This window comes from Diabrotica virgifera, chromosome 6 (assembly GCF_917563875.1).
Source record: "Diabrotica virgifera virgifera chromosome 6, PGI_DIABVI_V3a".
Taxonomy (NCBI): Eukaryota; Metazoa; Arthropoda; class Insecta; order Coleoptera; family Chrysomelidae; genus Diabrotica; species Diabrotica virgifera.
The window spans coordinates 142122738-142141387 of NC_065448.1; the positions used below are offsets into that span (position 1 = coordinate 142122738).

Here is an 18650-nt window from a genome sequence, read left to right on the forward strand (position 1 = left end):
ATGGAACTCCTAGTATTGATCTCAATATTTTGGACTGAAATCTTTGTATGATTTCAATGTTGGAATGTGCGGCGGTTCCCCATAATTCTATCCCATAAGTCCACACTGGTTTTAGGATGGATTTGTAGATTAATATTTTATTTTCAGTTGATAGTTTTGATTTTTTGCCCAACAGCCAATATATGGTTCTTAACTTATGACCCAGTTGTTTTCGCTTAGTAAATATATGCTTCCTCCAGTTTAATCTTCTGTCCAAGTACATACCTAGATATTTGACTTCATCCTCTTGTGGGATTCCTTTACCGTTTAAGTATACAGCCGGACATGTTTCCCTACGCGTGGTAAATGTTAGGTGTAGCGATTTGTTTTCATTAATTTTGACTCTCCATTTTGTCATCCATTGTTGAATTTTATTTAGATTATTTTGTAAGATTTCTGAGGCTATTTTGGGATTTTTGTTCGATGATAGTATTGCCGTATCATCCGCAAATGTGGCTGTAGTGATATGTGTATCTGTCGGTAAGTCAGCAGTGAATATAAGGTATAATATAGGTCCTAGTACACTTCCTTGGGGCACCCCAGCGAGAATTTGTTGTATGTTTGTGTATTCATTCTCATACTTTACCTGGAAGTTTCTGTTGGTGATATATGACTTTAAGAGTATATAGTAATTTGTAGGTAAATTCTGTTTTAGTTTACATAATAGGCCTTTATGCCAGACTTTATCAAATGCCTGACTTACGTCCAGAAATACCGCCGAGCAGTACCTATTATTTTCAAAGTCCTCGTTGATTCTCTCTACAATTCTATGTACCTGTTGTATTGTTGAATGTTGTTTTATAAACCCAAATTGGTGTGGTGGTATTAGTTTTTTGTTTTCTATTATAGGCATTAGCTTAGTAAGTGTCAGCTTTTCAAAAACTTTGGATACCACTGGAAGAAGACTAATAGGACGGTAGGACTGTACATTTTCTGGTTCTTTTCCTGGCTTTAGTATCATTGTTATTTGTGCTAGTTTCCACTGTGATGGGAAATGACCTAGTCTCATTATAGAGTTAAATAACTGTGTCAGAAATTGGAAGCCTTTCTCTGGAAGTTGCTGAAGAGTTTTTCCTGTAATCAGGTCGTATCCTGGAGCTTTTTTTGGATCGATGTTGTGTTGTATAATATTTTTTACCTCATTTTTTGTGAATCTTTTTTCAGGAAGTTCTAGTTGATAAGGTTTTGTGAGTATCGAAATAATTTCTTCTTCAGTTTGTAGTGAGTAATTTCCCTCATTTGGTGTAAAGACTTTTTTAAGGTGTGTCGCAAATGTTTCGGCCTTTTCTAGAGGACTTCTCGCCCATTGTCCTGTTTGTGTTCTTAGTGGTGGGACTGTATAGTTCTGCCTTCGTAGAGTCCTTGTGGCCTTCCATAACGAGTAGTCAGTAGCTTGAGTTGCATCTAGTTTTTGTAGGTATTCCTCAAAGCTTGCATTTTTTTCTGCTATTATCAATTTTTTTAGGTCTTTTTGTGCTTTATTGAGGTTTGTTTTACTTTGAGGTGATCTTGATAATTGCCATTGTTTTCTGAGTTTTCTTTTCTCAATTATTTTTTCATGTATTGTATTGGAACAGTGTTTGTTCATATGTCGATTTGTAGGTAATGGTGTTGAGTTCCATGCTGCTTCCTGTAAAACTGTGTTAAAATGTTCTACTGCTTGTTCGATTTGTTTATCGGTCTTTAGTGGGATGTCTAAATTGATTTGATTATTTACTTGATATCTAAAATAACTCCAATTTGTTTTGTTGTTGTGTAATATACAGCTCCTTTCTATTTTTGTTATGTTTTTGCTTACAGTTATGATAACAGGTGAATGGTCAGAGGATAAATCGTAACAAGACTTTGGTTTAAAATATTTTTCATTTATTCCTCTCACTATAGCAAAATCGAGGAGATCTGGAATTTTCGCAGGGTCTGTAGGCCAGTATGTTGGCCCCCTTGTGGTTACTATGTTCAGATTATCTATTAGTATTTCTTTTTGTAGTTCACGGCCTTTGGTATTAATAAGTCTAGGTCCCCACATTAGATGTTTTGAATTGTAGTCTCCGCCACAAATAAACCTAGGTCCAAGTGTATCAAAAAAGGTTTTAAATTCTGGTTGTTTAATTGAATGTTTTGGTGGACAATATATAGCTGAAAAAGTTATAGGTCCTGTCCAGTCTTCTACAACTACATTTGTGGCCTGAATATGTGCTTTTTGATAGAGAGTTGTCTGGTAATGTTTGATGTTGTTTCTTATAATGATTGCTGTCCCACCATGTGCAGTTCCATCTGGATGTATTGTGTGATATATTTTATAGTTGTGAAATTTTATGAAACTTTTTTTCGTGAAGTGTGTTTCTGAAATCAGTATTATGTCTAATTGGTGATTAACTATAAATGCATACAACTCATGTTTGTGTTGTGTCAAGCCATTAGCATTCCATATGGCAAATTTTAGTGTATTAGCCATTAGTTCATTTTTGAGACAAGTGTTGTTAATAAGTTTAGCATGGTGCTCATTTGTTCCATAAGCCCTTTCATCATATTCTTTAACTCCTGCATGTCATTTGCCTGAGTGACCATTGTAATATCTTGTTGGTTGGTATTTACCATTTGAGCATATGTAGGTCTTTGTGTTGTACTTATATTTGTTGTAGCCACTGGTAGCTGTTGGTTTTGTAGTTGATTCGGTGACTCTTTCTTTCTTAAGGTTGGAAATCTTGCTTCTTGCAGTTGTTTATGTACACTGCATCCTCTGTAATTCGCTGGGTGGTTATTACCGCAAAGTACACACTTTACTAGATCAGATCTAATTTTGTTAGGGCAATCAGCTGTTTTGTGATTTAGAGCACATTTTACACACCTGTATTGATGATAGCAGAAATTTTTTGTGTGACCATATCTTTGACATCTGGTACATTGTACTAATTCTCTTTTTAGCCTTGGGGCTTCGACATCAATTTTTGCGTTGAGTAAATATTCCATCTTATAAATTTCTTTATTATTATCTTGCATTTTTAAGTCCACAAAAAATAGTGGTAGGGGTTTTTTTGTAATTCTTTGTAGTATATTCGTTATTTGTAGAACTATATGTCCTTGGCTCTCTATTTCTTTTTTGATTTCTTGTATATTCACTGTAGGATGAAGATGGCGAATCACTACTCTAAAGGGTTTATCTTGCTTCTTACGATATGTATGATATTCGGTTTTTTTCTCATCAAGTGCTTTTATTATACTGTCGTATATTTCAATTGTTTGGGCCTGTACCTTGACTTGTTCTTCATTCAACACTCTGATTAAATGTTTATCTTTGGCTATAGTGTTTAGTAGTTCGTTTAATGGTTGGATGTTTTTAACACCGGCAATAAATATTGGTGGGGGCTTCTCTTCCTGTTTTTTTTCCTCTTCAGTATCTGCTTCTTGTGTCTCTTCATTAATTAATACATTAAATTTATTTGCTGTTGGTGTGTTGAGCCAGTAGTTATCTATTTTGGTTTGTTTAAGTTTGGAATGTTGTTCTGGACTGGTTCTCCCACGTTTTTTATTTGGAACTATTTGCCATTCTTCATCATTTGCTTTGGATGTGGATGGGGGTTGATATTGTGGTAATGTACTTTGGACTGAATACTGGTATTGAGGTTGATATAACTGCATTGGCTGGTTTGGCTGGCTTGGAGCGAAATTTTGCTGAATTTGTGATGCAGGATGTGGTCCCATTTGCATTTGTTGTGGAAAATATCCTAGTTGTTGAACTGTTAAGTTTTGGTCGCTGAGGTTCATTTGGCTAGATGTTGGACATTGAGAGTATGGAAATGGATACTGATTATATCCGTTCGACATTTTGATTTAAATATTAATATTAGTAAGAGGTGTTACCTTGATTGGTGGATTCCAAAAATAAAATTCACAACACATTTTTGACACAATCGCCAGCACTAATATTAATATACTTTATTTTTTATTATTTAATTTGTTTTGAAATAATTAATTTGGTTGATTTAAATATATAAAATCTGTTTTGTATCACTACACCAGAATTTTTTTTTTTTTTTTTTTTTTTTTTTTTTTTTTTTTTTTTTTTAGGTGTAAGTGGGAATTTGTTTCCGACCTAAGACATCTTTTTAAATTTCTCTTTTAAAATATTATTTATTTGGAAATGGAGTCTCTTAGGTTTCGCCTATTTTTTAAAAGAAAATATAAAATAAATAATTTTTACCGTTAAGTTAATACTACTTACTCCAAGTTCGTCGAATTCTAAGAAAGCTTGATGGCCTGACGTAACTGCATCGATATTATCAGCTTCTTTGTTGAATATTTGGAGTTCTAAACATTGCTGCAACCAAATATCCTTCTCTTTCCATCCTCTAGCGATAGCTTCTTGTTCAGCTAGAAGTCTGTCGATAACGCTTTGTACTTCAGGAAGATTGGGATTTGATTTCAAAAGTTTCTTTCCAAGACCAGTTACTTGTTTAAATCTACAACATAATTGTTAATTTTAAAACCTAATATCTATATTACCTATAAAAGTTCTACATTTCGGGCTGCCTAAATACTAAATATTTCGATCAAATCTTATAAAAAGAATATAAACTCATCGACAAGAACAAAAACCTATAATAATTTTTTATATAATTGCGTTAATTGTATCTTTTTTACTACAACTTTTGTCAATAATAATTGAAACAGTTTGGTAGATGTTTTTAAAGGATGCTTTGGTGAGGGAATCTAAATGTAAATGTATAACTTTAATTCAAGAGAAGTTTATGTAAATATTTACATTAAAAATACAATTATACAACTATCATCTTCAGAAATAAAAAAAAATTCAGTACTAATCTCTTACATACAAAAGTAATTGCTTAATTGCTAGCTGCTAGACATTAGGAACAATTATCAACAAATCTGAAACTTATCTCCGGTTTCACACAGTAAGAATTTGAACGTGCGATCGCTAGAACGCACGATGACATTTCAATGGTGGCTCAAGCAATCCCATGGTAATGACACCGAATGCACTGGCGAAGCGTCCATGTAACCACTGTTACCATTGGTAACAGTTAAAAATCTTGAAAATAAATATTTTATGACTAGTATGAAATAATTCTATATATATTTTTTACCAACAGAAATATTTGTTAATAGTACCTAATTCAGTAAATAGCCAACTAGACGCACGAAAATATTGGCGAGATTATGTGAATCCGTTGCACGTTATTATACGTTGTTACCACTTTTGGCTGTAGTAACGCAGGAGGATCTCGCTATCGCTCGGGACTAGCTCGTTTCTGAAAATTTTGAAGGAGCGACGGCTCTACAGACGGCGCGTGGGCACGTTGTGTATATCAGTATTGTTACCATATTTTTGTTTGGTAACATTAGTTTAGTACCTATTACAGATTTACAGTGTGCGTGCATTTAAACATGGAAGAGTGTTGCTGCGTATTGCGTAATCGATCAACTACTTGAAAAGTCATTCTCCTTGTATATTTTTTTTATACAGGGTGTTTGGTAAAGAATGGGCCATAGCTTAAAATAGGCCGATTTAAGCTAACCTACCTTAGTACAAAGTTTATAATAACCGAGATACAGGGTGTCAAAGATAAACTTTTTTTATTTATTATTGAATATTTCCTGACAGGTATGAGATAACAACATGAAATTTGGTATATGGGGTTTTTTGGGTCGAGAAAACTAAATTCCTTGTCCGGTCCTGAACATGGTAACACAAACTGTGTTTACATTTCAGTCCCAAAAAATCATCTTTTTTCAAGTAGTTTATATCCAAATAAACTTGAAAATAAGCAAAAAGTAATAGTATATAGTGCAGTTACCTTACGGAATAAACCAGTGAGTTTTTATTATTTATTTATTCAAAACATTACAAAGCATACCGTTTGTAAGGTTAAGTGACGGCCGAAAGGCCAGTTCTCGGAACTAGTTCTGGTTCTGAAACTGGTTCATAATTACTAATGAGTATACCAAATGATACCAGATCCGACCTAACTAATTTGTCAACAATCATGACTGAAGATTATCAACAACCTCAAAACAAAACCTCATATTCAACTGTGCTTAACAATGCTTCTTCAGTTCAATTTCCTTCAAAGCTGCAAGCAATTTTATTTAATTCGCTACCTGATACTAAAATAGAAGAGTACTTAATAGCACTTGGTGAAGTTGTTCATCCACGGAATATTTTATTTTCATCAAGGCTATCAAATAACAGAATATGTATTTATCTCTCCAGCGAATCCCTGGTGGAAAAATTTATGTCCGGTCCAGCAGAAATAACAATTAAAGGCGAAAATCTAAAAGCACGAAAATTGATAACTCCAAACGAAAGACTGTTACTATCGGGTGTTTGCCCTTCTATTCCACATATTCTAATAGAGAATGAGTTAACCAAATTCGGTCTTAAATTAATGTCATCTTTAACCTTCCTTAGAATCGGTAGTCAACTTCCAGAATTTCAACACGTCCTCAGTTTTAGAAGACAAACTTATATTCAACCACTTGTAGATATAGACCTTCCCTCTTCTTTCTTAATGACATATGATCAAACTTCGTATCGCATATATTTAAGTTTAGATAAACCATCATGTTTTATCTGTAAGAACACAGGTCACATTGCAGCAAATTGTTCAAATCATAATCAACAAAATGATTCCTCTCATATCCAACACCAACCGCAACAACCAATACAACAACAACCACAAGAATCCCCCAAGTCTATTCCATCACCTCTAGTAATGGAACCAAATCATCCAGTCAGTAATTCTAGTGCCGAACCTTCACTTAACCAACAAACAGATACTAATTTAATGCCCCCCGTATTAATTATGGAAACTAATTGTATATCTAAGGATCAGTCAACGACCAATAAGACAACAATTTCGGAAATTAATACTACTCCATCTCCCACTGAAGAATTAAATAAAGAATTTAAAGTACCAACACAAACCAAAAAGAAACAAAAAAAGCAAACTGAATCTACCAGATCAATTCAGGAAATAATGATGCCAACGAAAACAGTATTTCACGATACGTCAAATAATTTTAACTTAACATATGAACAAACACTTGATTTTTTTGAAAATTATACTAGCTCGACTGATCCCATTAGTTTATTACAAACATACACAACGGATATACCCAACTTTACTTACATGTTAACAACAATTAAGCCATATTTTACAGAAAAAAGCATGAAAACCAAATGCACTAAATTAATAAACAAAATCGAAAAAATGCTAGACGATCCCGCTTATCAAGATAGTGATTGTTCGACAAATTCAGCTCCAGAAATAAACTAAAATCTTCGAACCGATACTACAATGGAATGTTAACGGGTTTTATCCCCGTTTAGAAATGCCTAAACATTTATGTTCAATAATCTCACCATCAATAATATGTTTACAAGAAACAAACTTTAAAAGATATCATAGTTATGACATGAAGAATTATTCTTGTTTCCATAAAAACCGAGACAACGCAAATATCGCTAGTGGAGGAGTTGTTACGTATGTTAACAAAAAATATGAATCAGAAGCATTAGTAATCAATAGTAATTTAGAAGTAGTAGGAGTAGTAGTCCTTTCCACAAAAAATGAATATCTGTAATATTTATATTCCACCTGACTTACCTATCACAGAAGCAGATATTTAAGATGTATTAGATCAGATTCCCACTCTCATAATAATCGTTGGTGATTTTAACAGCCATAATCCAATATGGGGATCTCTTGGAATAAATTCCAAGGGCAAAATTTTAGAAAACATAATTACCTCAAAAAACCTAAACGTACTGAATGATGGACAATCAACAAGATATAATATTCATACAGGTACTTCATCAGCTATCGACCTGTCATTATGTGATCCTGTACTGTCAGCAAAGTTTTCATGGGATGTAATTCCGTTTTTATTTGGAAGTGATCATTATCCTATTAAAGTCTCTTTTAACAGTAATTATGAAGATACTAATACAATCCCAATTCCAAAATGGAATCTAAAGAAAGCCGATTGGTATTTATTCAAAAAGTATATTCAACAGAACTGCCATAGCTTAAAAGAAGTCACCGAAAATCATCATATAGATGAACTTTTGAATTCGTTTATATCATTAATCCATCTTGCCGGTGAAAATCATATAGGTAAAACACAAACTCTACATAAACGAAATTCATTACCATGGTGGAACGCAGAGTGTACTGATATAATAAAGAAATATAAAAAATCCTTTAACAAATTGAAATGTCACAAAACACTTGAAAATACTATAGAATATAAGAAGTTACGGGCTCAAGCTAGATATATAACTAAAAAGAACAGAAAAAAATCTTGTCAAGAATTTATGTCCTCTATTAATTCCACTATGCCTATAAGCACCGTATGGGAAAAAGTTGGAAAAATATCTGGAAGTAATACCTATAAAAAGATTCCATTTCTACGCAATAACAAACAGATAGTAACATCTAATAACGAAATAGCAGATTTATTAGCAAAACAATTTGAAATGAACTCCAGCAATAACAACTTTTCTAAAGAATTTATCAATACCAAGATGATTTCGGAAAATAAATTAATAGATTTTAATTGCATTGAAGATAATCCTCTTAATATAACATTTACCATGGAAGAGCTTAATCACTCTTTAAGTACCAGCAAAAAATCGGCGCCAGGACCAGACGATATTCCTGTTAGTTTCTTACAAAATCTACCAGATAATGGAAAACAATATCTTCTTAACCTATACAACAGAATTTGGACTAATAATGAGTTTCCCACAAAATGGACGCAGGCGATAATAGTTCCATTACTAAAACCAAATTAACCACGAACTGATCCCGAATCCTATAGGCCAATTTCGCTTACCAACCCATTTTGGAAAATCTTGGAAAAAATGGTGAATAATAGACTAAGGTGGTTTTTGGAAAATAATAAATTAATAATCAATGAACAAAGCGGCTTTCGCAGGAACAGATCCACTATAGATAATTTAATTGACCTAGAATCCGAGATAAATGAATCGTTTGCAATTGGACAGGAATGTCTTGCGGTTTTTTTCGATATAACAAAAGCGTTTGACATGGCTTGGAGATACGACATTCTTAACACACTAAGTCAGTGGGACGTCAAAGGTAACATGCTATATTTCATTCAAAATTTTCTTAGTAAGAGACAATTTAAGGTTAAGATAAATGGTACACTATCCAGCACTAAAGACCAAACAAATGGAACACCTCAAGGATCTGTTATTAGTTCAACACTATTCTTAGTAGCAATAAACAAAATCCTAGAAAACTTTCCACAACTTGTTAAAGCGAGATTATACGCTGACGATTTAGTTATATATTCAAGAGGAAAAAATATTCTTTCTATACAGAAAAATTTACAATGTGCATTAAATCACCTTGAAAACTGGTCGAAAGCTGTAGGATTGCAATTCTCTACAACCAAAACTAAATGTATTTTATTTTCAAAAAAACGGCAGTCTACAACTCCAGATCTTCAGTTATATGGAAACAACTTAACTTATGTGGAACACTTAAAATTTCTAGGAATGATCTTTGATAAAAAGCTATCTTGGAAGTACCACATTATGCACATTAAACAATCCTGTCAATCTGGTCTCAATTTAATGCGTACACTGTGCAATCGTAATTGGGGTTCAGATTGTAAAAGTTTGATTCTTATTTACAAATCTCTAGTACGATCCAAACTCGATTATGGATCAATTGTATACTCATCTGCAAAGAAGACACTTCTTGCTCAACTAGAAGTCATACAAAATACAGCATTAAGAATAGCCACAGGAGCATTCTGTACTAGCCCCATTAATAGTTTACAATGTTTAACCGGAGAACCACCTTTAAATTTCCGAAGAATGTACTTGTCATTAGCCTACGCATCATCCATATATGCAATAGAATCGCATCCCACTTTCCACCACACTATTGCAGAACGTTTCAAAGAAACTTATGTAAATAAAAAAAGAACTAACCCCCGCTTTTACGAGAGAATCAGAAAATATCTCTCTAAATAATATTCAATTCCCAAAATTTTTTAATCAGACAAATACAGTTACTCCTCCGCCCTGGACCTTTCCTCCTGCAATATGTGATCTAACTCTTTCTAAATACAATAAGCTTGATACCCCCCATGCAACAATTAATCAATCTTTTCTCAACATACTTGCTTCTTTCCCAGATCATTGTTATATTTATACAGATTCATCTAAGACTGCTGATGGTGTGGGATCGGCAGTTGTAGATTCAAACACTATATTACAATTTAAATTATCTTCCACTTGCAGTATTTACTCTGGAGAACTATATTCAATTCTGCAAGCCCTCATTCACATTCGTACTCAAAAAATTCCAAAATCTGTCATAATTACCGACTCTCTCAGTGCATTACATACGATAGAACAGTTATATACAAGTAATCCTATAAGTATTTTAATAAAAGAACAATTACATTTACTGAAGAACACGATGCAGCAAGTAAGCTTTATATGGGTTCCATCACACATTGGACTTCAAGGAAACGAAAAAGCAGATTTCCATGCCAGAGAAGCAATACACAGTGCGTCTTCAGTGTTAGTGAACTTAGTGCCTGTTTCCGATTACAAACCATTCCTTAAAGAAAAAGTGTTAAACAAATGGGAAAACGAATGGAATCTTTCACAATCATCTCTACACGCAATAAAGCCCTGAATTGAACCTTGGTGTGAGATAGACCTAAATCGCCAGCTGTTTGTGAAGCTAAATCGTTTACGCATAGGGCATAGCAGACTTACTCACAGCTACCTAATCTCTAAGTCAAATCGCCCTATTTGTGACCTGTGTAATTGCGACATCAATGTAACACATATATTAATAGAGTGTCCTAAATATCTTAATGAAAGACAAAAACACTCCATACCTCTCAATATAAAAGCAGTCGTAGGATCACACTGTAAGCTTACACATTTGTTTAATTATTTGAAAGACATTAATGTTTTAAGCAAACTATAACCACTGTTAACATTTTATAAACCCCATTCTTAATTTGTAAATTATGATATTGTTACCTAAATGTGAACTTATGTAATAATCAAAATGCTATTAGATTTAAGTAACCATGTATCAATGACAGTACAGCTAATAACCCAAAGTGGTTGATGCTGATAATAATAATAATAAAAAAACTAAATTCCCTACCAAAAATTATGTATTGCCCAGAGGGCGCCACATACGCCTTTCAGCACTCATTTATTACATTCAATTTTTTTTATCCCTCACTCTGTGTATAATTTTGACATTAAAATTTTTATTCTCCTATTAGTTTTACTTAAAAAAGGTATACTTCTTTCATCTCCCTAAACTCAACCGTTTTCGAGATAAACGCATTTTAAATCTGCGATACACCATCATTTTTAGCATAATATCATTGTAGTTACACCCGAAAAATAACTTAAAACCATAAAATTATCCAAAAATGTATCGCAAATTTCTTCAAATGGAATTTGCGATGCAATGACATAAATTTGAGAACTGGCACAATTATTATGGTTTTAAGTTATTTTTCGGGTGGAACTACAATGATATTATGCTAAAAATGATGGTGTATCGCAGATTTAAAATGCGTTTATCTCGAAAACGAGTTTAGGGAGATGAAAGAAGTATACCTTTTTTAAGTAAAACTAATAGGAGAATAAAAATTTTAATGTCAAAATTATACAGATAAGGGATAAAAAAAATTGAACGTAATAAATGAGTGCTGAAAGGCGTATGTGACGCCCTCTGGGCAATACATAATTTTTGGTAGGGAATTTAGTTTTCTCGACCCAAAAAACCCCATATACCAAATTTCATGTTGTTATCTCATACCTGTCAGGAAATATTCAATAATAAATAAAAAAAAGTTTAACTTTGACACCCTGTATCTCGGTTATCATAAACTTTGTACTAAGGTAAGTTAGCTTAAATCGGCCTATTTTAACCTCAGGAACCTGAGGTTAAGCTATGGCCCATTCTTTACCAAACACCGTGTATATAATTTTGAAGAAAAAAAATGAGATTATTGAAAATGGAAGACTTAAAATATAAACAATAGTTTTCAAAATATGTTCTTTTTCCTACTTTTTCTTTTTGCTATGTTAAATTTATGGTAGAATAATCTGTTTAGTTCGTTTATTATTTAGTGTTATACCTATTACATATACATAATTACATACATATAATTTGGGAATAGTGATTTGTTTAATTTTATCCCACAGGATTGAAAATAAAAACTTATATTTGGGAGGTTCAAAATAATATTTTTTAAATAAGATTTTTTTTCATCTGGTTCTGGTAATACTTTAGAAAAAGTCACGCGTCGCCACTGACCGAACGTTATAACCGCCGTGTAATAAGAAAGGTTCCATATGCTTACTCGAGCCACCATTGGAATGTTATCGTGCGTTCTAAGCCTCGCACGTTTCAAATTCAAGGTACTAGTACACTTTAGAAGATCAAAAATAATAATTTTTTCAAGAATTTTTTTCTCAGAACCTTTATTAAAAATGAACATAAACCTTTTTACATATTAATATCTAACTCTTAGAGAGTACAAAAAAATATATTTTTTTCATAATTTATGCACGTACACTAATATTGTAGAGGGAGCAAAAGTCGAGGCCTCGAAAAATGATGGCGGACAGTTAATCTCAGGATTGGAATATATGAAACAAAAAAATGGTACTGCATTTGAAAAAGGAAGGTTTCTTACGTGACAATTTACCACAATTTGACCAAAAAATAAAAAATTAATATTTTTTAACCATGAAAAACTGAAGAAAAACGTGCGATTTTTTCACAAATTTTTTTCAAATTTCCGTAAAATCTTTTTTTTGCGGAATTTTTCACTAACGGTGGTAAATTGTCACGTAAAAAACCTTCCTTTTTTAAATGCCGTACGATTTTTGTGTTTAAGAGGTCCCAATCCTGAGATTAACTGTCCGCCATCGGAACTACTTTTTTCGAGGCCTCGAATTTGGTGCCCTCTACAATATTAGTGTACGTGCATAAATGAAAAAATATATATTTTTTGTATTGTTTAAGAGTTAGATATTAATATGTAAAAAGTTTTATGTTCATTTTTAATAAAGGTTCTGAGAAAAAAATCTTGAAAAAATGCTTATTTTTGGTCTTGTAAAGTGTACTAGTACCTTAATGTGTGAAAGGATAAAGGTTATTGAACGAACCGTTAGAAAATTGTTGAACGCTGCTAATGGTAGATTTCGAAGGCCCACTACAGGATCTAAACTTTCTAGGAAACACGAAGTAGCCACATTACATTGCGCTAGGAAGAATCAAAATTAAAATGTTAGTTTTTGTCAGTTTTTATTTTTTGCAAACAGGTTTCTGATGGAAATAGCTTTACAACAAACTTAACTAGTTAAATATTAAGTTTTTTACACCATATAGAATTATGTGAGAAATTTTTCAGAAGTTCTCTTTGCAAAGGACACCGCACACATCACATCACACATCTTATGGAAAATATAATGTCACTCAAAGCAATAAAATTGACATGAATAGATTCGTCTCGAAATTACAATCATTTCATATCAGTGCGCCAACTCTGAATTTTGTATAATTAGGGCGTAAATTGTAATTAAAGTTTATCGAAATCACATTTTTGAAGTCCATAAAACTGTCATTCATAAAAACTATTAGTCACGTGGCTATTAAAAACAGCTTCGCCGTGTGAGCTAAGCCGATTACACGAACTCCAGTCGGAAAAATGAAAGAATACCCATGAACGATCACATCAATCACGTATTTTGTATTTGCTATCTTTTTCTATAACAAACGTTTGTTATTTATAGAAAAAGACAGCAAATACAAAATAAGTGATTGATGTGATCGTTCATGGGTATTCTTTCATTTTTTCGACTGTATACACTTTTGTATATAGTTCGTCGTGTTGTTTGTTTACAGATCTACATACTGTCATTTGGTCTGTCACTAAACATAAAGAAAACAAAATTCATGGTTATATCAAAGAAAAATATTAGAAACATCAATCTACACGTAATATAACGAGTTCAGAATTATAACTATTTAGGGAAAAACATTAATCAAACAAACGTTTATACAGTATTTCTCATGATCATCTTTCAGTGCGTCACAGTTTTTCGATTTCTTTCTAACGCATTAAATTGTATGTGACAGAAAAAAAGGCACGTTGGTGATTACATTTCGTCGGTGACATTTTTATAACATTTCTTCTAGTTATTCTAGTTGTCGATAGATGACGCCATAATAAAAAAATAATTTTTTTTTAATTAGATAATAATATTACAAATATAATCTGTATAATTTATGAGACTATACAAATCAAAGAAAATACCATTTTATAAATGCAAGAAACACATTTGATTTGTTTTTATCCCAAATTGAAAATAAAATGTGACAACTGTCAGATTTAACTAAAATGTCATGTTAGAATAAATGTCATAAATGTGTATTATCACGGACTTACCCTTTTTCCTATCATTTGTTACGCACTGAAAAATGATCATGAAAAGGACAATACCAAAGAAATCAGAGAATAGAAAATGCTAGAAGTGCATTAAGTAATATGAACCAAATATAATGTGCTCGTAGTAGAGACCTCCGCCTAAATCTTAGAAAACGAGGACTAAAGTGTTATTATATTTTCTGTTCTTTTGTATGATGTGAAGACATGTACTCTTAATAGCTTTGTTCCAACACGACCGAGAACCGCCACGAAACGGTAACGCTCCTGCGCAGTAAACAAAATCCGTTCCAACAAAAATATGATCGTCATCGGATCGTCCTTCCCACTGTACCACTGTACACTGTGATCTTTCGGTGACGGTTTCGTGATGATCATTTCAGTAATCGGTCAAATGCATAATGTGCTGGTTGGACTGACTTGAGCACTAGGATTTAATTCTTTAAATTTTTTTGAGCCTTTGATCGACTAAAAGCACACAAGCTGTTACCAACAAAAATGACAAATATATCACATTTTTAGATAGATAAATCAGTGATCAGTCAGATAACCGTTCCAACATCGGTTTCCAAATTACCGTCATGGGACGATAAAAGCACACAAGCTGTCATCACAAAAAATGACAAATATATGATAATGATAGATAAATCAGTTATTAGTCAGATAATCGTTCCAACATCGGTTTCCAAATTACCGTCATGGGACGATAACTGGGCGATACAATTACGAACATGCGCACAACAAACGGTACAAGTAGTTTCGTGGCGGTTGCTGGGCCGTCCAAAAGTTCATGTTGGAACAAACCTAATAAATCATGTCTCAATAGATTGGAAGCATTTGAAATGTGGACATATCGAAGAATGCTGAGAATCTCGTTGGACAGACAGAATAACCAATGGAGAAGTACTAAGAAGAATAGAGAACAGCAGGGAGATTCCATCAACTGGATTCCACCAAAATAAGAAAACTACAATATTTGGGTCATATAACACGTGTTGACAGATATGAACAACTAAAATTAATAATGCAGGGAAAGATTCAAGGAAGACACAGCATAGATAAAAGAAAAATGTCTTAGCTGAGAAACCTCGGAGAATGGTTTGGATGCAGCTCAACTGAACTCTTTCGGGCTGTAGTGTCAAAAGTGAGAATAGAAATGATACTATTGCCAACCTTCGTCGTTGAGGTGGCACGTAAAGAATAAGAATATACTTTTGTACGACTGACCAAATTATACATAGTTTATTATCTATAAAATAATAGTAAGTATCTGCCTTAATACCTGAAGAAAGATTTATGAGGTCCGGTCCTGAACATGGTAACACAAACTGTGTTTACATTTCAGTCCCGAAAAATCATCTTTTTCATAGTAATTTATATCCAAATAAACTTGAAAATAAGCAAAAAGTAATAGTATATAGTGCAGTTACCTTAAGGAATAAAACAGTGAGTTAATATTATTTTATTTATTCAAAACATTACAAAGCATACCGTTTGTAAGGTTAAGTGACGGGCGAAAGGCCAGTTATCAGAACCAGTTTTGGTTCTACAACTGGTTCATAATTACTATTGAGTTTAATAAATGATACCAGATCCAACCTAACAAATTTGTCAACAATCATGACTGACGATCAACAACCTCAAAACAAAACAACATATTCCGCTGTGCTTAACAATACTTCAATTCAGTTCCCTTCAAAGCACCAATTAATTTTATTTAATGCGCTGCCTGATACTAAAATAGAAGAGCACTTGACGAAGTTGTTCATCCACGGAATATTTTATTTTCATCAAGACTATCAAATAACAGAATATGTATTTACCTCTCCAGCGAATCCTTGGTGGAAAAATTTATGTCCGGTCCAGTTGAAATAACAATTAAAGACGAAAATCTAAGCACGAAAATTGATAACTCCGAACGAAAGACTGTTACTATCGGGTGTTTGCCCTTCTATTCCACATATTCTAATAGAGAATGAGTTAGCCAAATTAGGTCTTAAATTAATGTCACCTTTAACCTTCCTTAGAATCGGCAGTCAACTTCCAGAATTTCAACACGTCCTCAGTTTTAGAAGACAAACTTATATTCAACCACTTTTAGATATACATCTTCCTTCTTCTTTCTTAATTACATATGAACAAACTTTGTATCGCATATTTTTAAGTTTAGATAAACCTTCGTGTTTTATCTGTAAGAAAACAGATCACATTGCAGCAAATTGTCCAAATCATAATCAACAAAATTATTCCTCTCATATCGAACACCAACCACAACAACCAATACAACAACAACCGCAAGAATCCCCACAGTCTAATCCATCACCCTTAGAAGTGGAACCAGATCATCCAGTCAGTAATTCTAGTACTGAACCTTCACTTAACCAACAAACAGATACTAATTTAATACCTCCCGTATTATTTATGGAAACTAATTGTATATCTAAGGATCAGTCAACGACCAAGAGAACAATTTCGGAAATTAATACTACTCCATCTCCCACTGAAGAATTAAATAAAGAATTTAAAATACCAACACAAACCAAAAAGAAACAAAAAAAGCAAACTGAAGCTACCACATCAATTCAAGAAATGATGATGCCAACAAAAACAATATTTCACGATATGTCAAATAATTTTAACTTAATATATGAACAAACTGTTGACTTTTTTGAAAATTGTACTAACTCGACTGATCCCTTGAGTTTACTACAAACATACACAACGAATATAGGCAACTTTACTGGCATGATAACAACAATTAAGCCATATCTTACAGAAAAAAAGCATGAAAACCAAATGCACTAAATTATTAAACAAAATCCACAAAATGCTAGACGATGCCGATAATCAAGAAAGTGACGGTACAACAAATTCAACTTAAGAAATAAACTAAAATCTTCGATCCGATTCTTCAATGGAATGTTAACGGTGTCTAACTCCCTTTAGGAAGATATCTCTCTCTCTCCTTAATATTTAATTCCCAAAATTTTTTGATAAGACAAACACAGTTACTTCTCCCTGGACCTTTCGTCCTACAATATGTGATCTAACTCTTTCTGAATACAATAAGCTTGATACCACCCATGCAACAATTATTCAATCGTTTCTCAACATAATTGCTTCTTTCCCAGATCATTGTCATATTTATACAGATTCATTCAAAACTATTGATGGTGTGGGATCAGCAGTTATAGATTCGAACACTATATTACAATTTAAATTGTCTTCCACTTGCAGTATTTACTCTGGAGAACTATATTCAATTATGCAAGCCCTCATTCATATTCGTACTCAAAAATTTCCAAAATCTGTCATAATTACCGATTCTCTCAGGACATTACATACGATAGAACAGTTATATCCAAGTATTCCTGTAGGCATTAATAAAAGAACAATTACATTTCCTAAAGAACACGACGCAGCAAATAGGCTTTATATGGGTTCCATCACACATTGGACTTCAAGGAAACGAAAAAGCAGTCTTTCATACCAGAGAAGCAATACACATACACAGTGTATTTTCAGTGTTAGTGAACTTAGTGTATGTTTCCGACAATAAATCGTTCAAAAGACAAGTGATAAACAAACAGGAAAACTCTCAATACCTAACAGTATAAAAGCAGACTTAAGACCACACTGTAAGCTTACAAATTATTTGAAAAACATTAATGATTTAAACAAACTGTAACCATTGTTAACATTTTGTAGATCCCATTTCTAACTTGTAAATTATGATATTGTTACTTAATTGTGAACATAATATATGTAATAATCAAAAATACTATGTATTAGGTTTAAGTAACCATGTATTAATTACAGTACAGCTAATAACCCAAAGTGGTTGATGCTGTTCAATAAAATTAAAAAAAAAAGATTTATGAAGTGGCGATTTACAAAATATGCTTTCTCTCTTTGACGCACGTACATTCCCATTTGATTTTAGATTTATTTATATCAATTTTCGCCTTTATTAATCATTTCATTCAGATGTGGCCCACTGGATTTGAGTGACATTATATTTTCCATAAGATATGTGCGGTGTTCTTTATTCAATTTTCTACAGTGTATATAGAAAAATAACATTCACAAAATATTAAGCATTATTTCAAGCATTT

At 32.7% G+C, this 18650-nt stretch overlaps 1 protein-coding gene across 4 annotated transcripts in view; it reads right to left on the bottom strand.

Annotated features, from left to right (window-relative positions):
* The window catches only part of LOC114336756 (spectrin beta chain, non-erythrocytic 1), a 415003-nt gene that overhangs the window by 99276 nt on the left and 297077 nt on the right, over window positions 1–18650 (bottom strand). For all 4 annotated transcript variants that reach the window (XM_028287129.2, XM_028287131.2, XM_028287128.2 and 1 more), the window contains exon 11: window positions 4262–4499. In XM_028287129.2, coding sequence (XP_028142930.1) covers window positions 4262–4499 — 238 coding nt within the window. The remainder of the gene's footprint in view (window positions 1–4261; window positions 4500–18650) is intronic.